This window comes from Ceratina calcarata, unplaced genomic scaffold (assembly GCF_001652005.2).
Source record: "Ceratina calcarata isolate Rehan_Ccalc_2016 unplaced genomic scaffold, ASM165200v1 scaffold328.2, whole genome shotgun sequence".
Lineage (NCBI taxonomy): Eukaryota > Metazoa > Arthropoda > Insecta > Hymenoptera > Apidae > Ceratina > Ceratina calcarata.
In genome coordinates, this window is record NW_017155517.1 from 630,929 (window position 1) to 639,379 (window position 8,451).

At 37.3% G+C, this 8,451-nt stretch overlaps 1 protein-coding gene across 1 annotated transcript in view; it reads right to left on the minus strand.

Moving 5' to 3' along the window:
- The window catches only part of stum (mechanosensory transduction mediator stumble), a 21,668-nt gene that overhangs the window by 2,862 nt on the left and 10,355 nt on the right, over positions 1-8,451 (minus strand). The window contains exons 4-5 of the mRNA XM_026813313.1: positions 508-771; positions 99-315 (exon numbers count right to left, since the gene is read on the minus strand). Of these exons, the coding sequence (XP_026669114.1) occupies positions 99-315; positions 508-771 (481 nt within the window). The remainder of the gene's footprint in view (positions 1-98; positions 316-507; positions 772-8,451) is intronic.

Here is an 8,451-nt window from a genome sequence, read left to right on the forward strand (position 1 = left end):
CATTGAAATAAATCTCCAACTGGCATTAATTATTAATTTCCCGTCTAAAAAATCTCTAAAACACTGGCTAGTTATTTATCATCTGAATTTTTGTATACCTCCGACAACGGGGGTGGTGCTACGCTAGTAAGACTGTGCTTGGCACGTATATTTCTTGTGCGTTCTGCGTCGGCGTTTCGCTTGCATTTGCATCTGTCGAACAATCGACGACAAATAGCGCCGAATCTCCTCTCCGGTGGACAGCAAGCTGTAGCTTCGGCCGGCGCAACCCTTGATCTTCTTGAGCAACATTTCATCTCCCTGAGTCGTTTACATCTAATAAAAAGAGACACAAACATTCCTTGTGAACATCAATCGTGCATTCTTATTGTTCATTAATATTAATATATTCAATGCATTGATACAAAATCTTTATTAATTAATCCTCATCACACCCAAAAACTATAATTCAATGACAATTAGAATCAACATTTTTTAATGCAATATAAATTAATCAGTGTTACTTACCTGCATCTGTTTTTGAATTTCGACCAGCAACCGGCGGGCACGCTGTCGCTGGCCGGGGGTTGTTGTTGTTGTTGCTCGTCCCGATTCACTATCGTGGTCATCCTGGCATGGTTCCTGGTCCAGGCAAACCCCTTGGGATCCGTGCGACACGCCAGGCACCTCATTCTCGGGCAACACTCGCAGCAACGACTCAGGGATCGTTTCCAACGGGTGAAAAATCGTTCGGGTGCTCGTTCGCCGACACCGTTCGCGGCTGTCGGAACTCTGCAATCGAAGATAGGCCGCGCCCAATATTAGGATTATTAAAAACGCCGACGTAAGCGATTTATCATGATAAGGTGCCTTCAGCGTCGACTAACCCTTTGTGTCCAAAATTATGATACTATTATTTCTCATCATATGTTTATCCTATTTGTAAACTTTTTAAACCATTAAATCTAATAAACTAAAATAAAATAATGTACTCGTTATTTACCCCATTAAGTTTTAATTAACAGATAAATAATTGGTTCTTCATTTTGTATATACGTAAAATGTTTCCAAATAATGAAATTATAAAAATAATAGAATTGTGAAATTACTTCACTTGAATTTATAATGTGTTCTAGAAACTACGTGTGTTTGTTATATCTAAAGAAACGTCATCTCACATGCACCGTCATTATACCTATGTATGTATGTAATGTGTAGCTATTATACAATTAGAAAGTTTCCTTACATGAAACTAGCAAACACTGGAGTATTATTTGGTAGAGTAATATTGTTTTATATTTTACTAATGATGTTGATTCTTTTTCTTTATGATAACACATTATGTGGTTACAAGTAGTTACTTAAAAGCAAGCAAATTCTAAGTCGTATGACACGAAGTATTTTCCAGTGAATAACTGCCATATTAGTCAGCCACGTCTGACTGCGCACAAAGAGTATCAGTAAAGTTCATATTACAACTTTTAACAAAATATTGCAACTCCATATTTTTTTTAGAATTGATATCACTGATCTTTAAATATATTTTCGCAACGACTAACGTTTAGTGACATCACCAGCCTCGACGCACGGCGTTACAGGAAATTAGGTGTCTATCAAGCGGTGTTCGATCAGGTTCCACCGACTATTAATCAGCGAGCCAATCACCTTCCTCTATATTAACCCGAAATCGAACATGCCCTGGCGACGATCCAATTAAATTTTATCGATTATCAAGCTTCCTACACTCATTACGCACTAAAAAATATCACGCAGATACATGGAATCTGCATCGATTCAATTACGCGTGTACTAAATTTCCATGTGCTACCTACCGCCCACTCTTTTGCCTTTCCGGTGTCTCCCACTATCTCTGTTCGTTAAAAGACGCTCTCACAGGACAGAAGGCTTACCTGCTGCTCGTGGAACCCGATGAACTTTACTTTCGGCGACGTTTAGATCAGCGGAACGCGATTTTGCAGATCGATGGCGATTGCAGGAGTTAGCGTAACGATTCACAGTAAACGGAAGTCGGGGATAATTCTCGAAGGCACGGATCGATTCTTATGGTAAGGGAAACCGGTGATAGGTGAACTCGCGAAGAAATCTTAAGTTCTGCGCTCGGCTCGACTGGCGAACGAGCATCACGGCCTCCGCTCGTGTGTCGCACGAAGATTGCAGGTGCCGCAGTCCTCGGGGGTTGGCCGGACCACCGAGGACGAAGGGCGGTGAAGCGAAAAGGGTAGGCGACCGAGCTAGCTGACCACCGGTCACGCAAAGATTTTGCTTCCTTCGCCTAGGCTACCTGCATTAAGCCAGCCTTCCACTCGTGTCGTTATACGTACAAGGTACTAGACCAAACGAAACGAGTGACCAAACAGAGGCTCGGTGCGGCGCGGCACGGCGATTTCCTTCGGTTCACCGCGAAATCGATAACCGAGCACCGGGTGAAGTTCTTTACCTTAGCACCACCGCTTTCTTTCGAGACGCCCACGCGTCAATCTGTCCCCATCACCCGATAGAATTTTCTTTTCTTAGTCTAACGAGCTACTTTATGTTAGTTTCCTACTTTGATAAATAGTATGATCAAATACTTCAGTATTTTTTTATCACTTTATACGTTACTGGCTTTCCACTATATGTATACATTATTAAGTCATTCCCATTACAATCATACGGCCACATATTTCAAACAACAAGAGCAATTGTTATCATCGTATGCACATTTCCTCTAATTTTACTTGAAATCGTTTTTCTAATCTTTTACGGGTGACACAATAAGTATTTATTGCTTATTACTTAATGTAGGATCAGCAATAAGAAAGGCAGTTTCAGCATTCCACATGCATTACAAAAAGATTCCAAAGAATTAATGTTCTTTATATAACATGCATTAGCATGATTTTATCTTCGTCAACCATTTTATTCATTAAATGTCAGAATTAACTACTTCAATTTTATTGTGCATTTTCCTATGACGTTCAAGATTCCACTTTTAAGGAATCCCTTTGCACTCCGTATAAAACTGCAGCAATTAATTTGGAGGAAAGTTATTCTATTAAAAAGCATCTTAATTAGGAGAAGTAAAACATAAAAGGGAAAGAGATTTCGTCGACGCCGAGATTTTTGCACGTGTGGAAAGTCGTATCGCGGATCCGTAACGAACGTTTCAATGGCACGAAGTTTTTTAATTGCAATCGCTTTGGCTTTGTGAACGCTACCCTCGCGGGATGTGCGTGCGAGTGTCGCGCCGCGGCCTTTCACTCGCGAGACCCTGAGGAATCGGTTTCTCCCATGTCGTGTTCGTTTCTGAAACTGGTGAAAAAATCATACTCTCTCACAGTACATTTTACTTTTAGGATGAAACAAAATGTGCCCACAAATGCTTCCAATTTTTAAAGAAATTCTTTCTCAGCTCAATCTTTTCGTTTCTGATAATCTACACTCCAAAATGAAGTTTAGACCAGAAATCTAATTTCATATTTGTTTTATTAATAGATAATGTGGTTGAGGATCAAGCTGATTTATAAGAAGAAAGCGAAGAAAAGTAATCATATCAGAAAATAGGTAATAAGATATAGCTTCATGAAATCTTGAGATGCAATCTTCATTTGAATAGCTCTGCATTGAATATTTTGCCATAAACAAGCAGAACGATATTATATGCCGTCGTAAAATTATAAAGGATGATAACAGCGTCTCGTAACGCGTTCATGGAACTGTGATGTAAGAGAACATATCATTATGCAGCGTAGAAAATTATACGAAATATATTGTGCAATCTCAACTCGTCTGATGTGTGACCAGTTACGTGACGCCATGGAGACTATTCTGGATATCGAAACGTTTATAACAAAACTTCATTGGCATTATTTGTTTTTGGAAAATCGCGAATGATGAACGGAGTAGAACGTCTGATGAGCAAAAGATAAAGTTGTATCGTGAGGAACATGTTAATCCCGTGATTGAACGAGTGAAACGAAACCGCATTAAATACACATAAGCTCTTGCATTTGAAATTGCTTCCGAAGTTGTGCCTCAATAAAAGTTCTACCCGCAGGAAGTTAATTTGAACTTCGTCTACCTCGTTCTGCGATATCGTGAAGTTGGGAAACCAGAATTGAATTAAAATATTATTGAAAAAGTAAACTGCGATGGATAAAAATAAAAGTTCTGTTATCGATAATATTGATGATACTTATTAGCCTAATAATTATACAAATGTACAACAAATAGTGTCTATAATCTATTAAGTTTTGTTATATTAACAATCTGCAAGTAATTAGGTTTCCTTATTATGAATGAAACTAAATACTCAAATAATTATTCTTAAACAAATAATCTGTTCACTTCCTGTTATCAGAAATGAATCCAATTTTTTTAGAAAGATTATAGATCTTTGCACTTTCCATAATGACTAAACATTAGTAGCCCAAATTAGTACCCCAACTAGTCTGTATTTTGGCCAAAAATGAATATAGACAAGTACGCATCACTGTTAGCGGCATACAGCGAGCCATATTTATGTGCGTCCAAAATACAATAAGTTGGATGTAAATATATGAGATCAACCAATGTTTTAACTACCTTTGCAGAAAATCGGCACGTTGAGAAACACGTGCACAGAAAACCATTAAAAGTTGGCCCAGAAACCGGGCGCGGAAAGTTCGTACCGTGACCATAAAACACGATTTCCGTGATTATGACACCGGTGCCACCAAAATCGTGCAGCGAAAAGTTTCCACGTCGTTAACCCTTCCGAACCTTCAGCGTCGCGATTACCTCGTTACGTTACATACTTTCACTTACTACTCGCGAGCTGAAAATGTGACGTTGGAATGAACCTGGCACTTGATCACAATAATTGTCAATTCGATCTCGATTGGATTTCATAAAGACTTATATCCTCTATCACTGAATTTCTCTTACGCCCTGGGCTTTGAAAATGAATAATTTCTTTTCGTCATTCAATGAATTTTCAATTCATACATATTAATTAAATATGCATTAAACCAACGTGCAGTGATGCGAGCTATTGATTGGTTTCACATTAATTTAATCACGTGCTTGGTTTAACAGAAATTTAATTATACGTTTATCTTAACACAAATTTAATTGTTATACGCAATATACACGAATTGCAGATAAGAGATTAAGGATGCATGAGGCATGATATGTATGACGTGAAAAATTTGTTAATGTTTCCACAACTTAATTAAAAAGTAAATAGAATTCACGGTGGATGGTTATCTCTTTTTTTTAGCAATTTCGCAAAACCGAGAGATTCGCTTTCTCTCCTAATTGTTTACTGAATGAGGGCAGTCAGTTTATAGTAACAGACACGGTCTAGGTATACGAATAGACATATCAACCAATATATTTTTAGGTAAAACGCACCTGTGATGAAGAAACGTAATAAATACATCTAATCAGAAATGCGCCTTTATTAAGCAACAATTTCAAGCGAAGGAAAGGAAAAAAGAAAAATGTCTCGTACTTCTTAATCACGGGAGAACAGCGTGTGCTATGAAAAAAGGAAAGGCAGTAAAATTACACGTGCCGTGGTTACGGTACGAGGGTTAACACGAGAGCAGCGGCGGATTAACATAAACAAGGGCTAGGACCTAATCGCATTGCAAATTCCAACTAAATAATCGATGACTGCGGTTTCGCGTTTCGTCAACGCCTCGTTTCCATTCATTTTTTACGCTAGGACCATATCCTCCTATTATGAATCATATTGCAACGTTAAACAGTAAAATTAACATAAATAACTTAAACAATCCAATATATAAACGACGTTAGTACAAATAAGATTGCAGGCGGAGGATTAAGATATTAAAAATACACATATAATAGTATGCCGACATTTTGTTGGTTCATTTCAATAAAAAAGAAAATGGAAGTGACTCACACATGATTTCTTTACTCGAGAAATCGTGCGATTAGTTGATACTATTTTCGCGATGGCTATTACGAAGAGTGCAAAGGAAACAATTTAATAAATTCGTTTCGGCCGATTTCTGATAATAATAAATACAGCCTTGCTTCGCGTAATATCTTCGCGTCACATTGCGGATACCGTGACGCTTTTATCGATGCACCACCGCAAACAAATATGTTCGCAATCCTTGCAAATATTCGATACAGCTAATTACCGTATATAAACAAACATAAATAATTTAAAAACTGCTTCTAATGACGGAATTTCATTTTTTCATCGTTTCTTTGATGTATATTTTTGGAACGATTACAATATGGATATAATTTACTTTTTAAGCGGAGTTTTATTATACTAATTTGTTAATAATTACAATTAGAAAAATCAATTCACCTTATAGTGTATCTGACACCGTTATCGTTAATATTGCTTGCTTGATCTGTTTATAATCTGGAACCACATGTCGCAGATCGATAAACAATCTACTTCGCCCCCGTTTAGTTAAGTTTAGATCACTCCTAATTCTCCCAGTTACCATTGATTCAACATATTTAACTGACCTATAAATTCCACTGTTAACAGAATTGTCCAATCAAGGGTTCCGCCTAAAGACGCATCAAATAACATCCATTCTATTAATCTATCCATCCATCCATTCACACATGAATCAATCCATTCTATTAATGTTGAAGCCTCAATATAATTAGCTACTAATTCAGTACGCGATAAAATTATCATTCTTTTACAAAATAATTTTATCATTGAAAGCAATGTCGATTAATTAGCATTGTCAACAAATTAATAAAAACTTTCGGTAAATGATATCGTAAACGTGCAACGGTTTGACGTCAATGTCGCGCGAAACTGGGCCAAACGCGAAGGGTTAGTTCATCCGGTGGTGCCTTCGGAACCCGGTGTGTCACGCGACCCTTTGGATTTACCTTTCGGATATCAACGGAGCCAAAAAACACGCGTACCGCGGGACGAATAACGAACACCTCAGATAAAGGAATCGTGTACAGCGAGAAACGGCCGAGTCGTGGTGGGTGGCAGCCGTGAGTGAGTGAATTACTCGGGGGTGGCGACGAAGGGTGCGACCTTGGCCGCACGCGACGCTCCTCGGTCAGTCCTCGTAGCCTAGCCGCGTTACCGTCGATTTTCGGTTATGCCAATCCGTGCACACATGCGTGGACATTTGCGATTATTAAAACGTAACGCAATAATCGTTTCCATCCAAATGTCTTAAAATAGATTGAATAATAACTTTAAAATTTATGGAGAATAAATTTGATTTGTGATAAAAACGTGTTTACGTAAGATTAATCCATAAATAATGCAACTCTTAAAATAGTGGAATAACGAGATTCATCCATGAATGTTAATTAGTTATTAATTTTCCATCGTTTAGAGGATATTTGATTTTTCTTTAAAGATGTTTCAATATAATGAGTCGTAATAAATGAAGGTGAAAGAAGTTAATTTGAATAGACTATCCACTTGATATTTGTTCGTACAAATGATTTACACCGGTAAACGCACATGCAAATGGACAATGTCGTGATATTAAATGGTCCCGATAAACATTTCTTTTAAAATGCAAAATAATGCGTCGTGCATATTGCAGTTAATTACAATTAATCGTCTCGCCGTGATTACTTACTTGCAACAGTCTAGAGGATAATAGGAGGTAAAGTGAAACCTGAACATAATATTTTATGCTTGGCATTTTATAAATTCGACGAAATAGATCAATATCAGTCTGTGCAAAGACCATAACCAATATATATTTTTCCTAGTTTTAAAGACATTTAATAGCTTTTAAATATTATAACAGGACTATAACAAATGATAAACGTACGTTTTTCACGTTATCAGAGTAACTGCCCACGATTCTCCGAATAACGAATTATCGCGACGTGCCGCCATTTAAACATTGTAGGCAATTTCCGTCCTCCATGTACCATTTTCCGACCTTTACCCTTTCCATCTTTTAACGCATTTTATAAAATGAGATACAATAACTCAAAACTAATGGTTTAAATTTTACATTGTAAGATGCAATTAAGATTTAATTAAACAATTTGAAATATCGTTTTACTTAAATTACGGATGAAAATTATTGTTACTAATGCTATATCTTTTACTCACGTGCAATATTTTTAACTTGTGTTAAATAAACACAGACGATTTAAAGTGAAACAGAAGTAAATCATTGGTTCGAACTAGATTGCGTTTACATTCAACAGGCCGGAAATGGCGCGCACGTGTACCTATACATATAACCGTGTTTTTAGAGAAATCCTGTTCTCTGTGCGGATCGGATGATCGACTAATAATAGACACGTGGTAATATTTGCTCCACCTATTCGAAGCTGTTCTCTTACTACAAACGAGAGCAACTGTGCTCCATTTGGCGAAAATTTTCAGATATTTACCTATCCATATATCAATTTCAATAGTAAAAGAATACAACGCAAAATCCCTTAAACTTTCCTGATGGCATATACTTGTAATTAGTGGAACGCTAATATAAG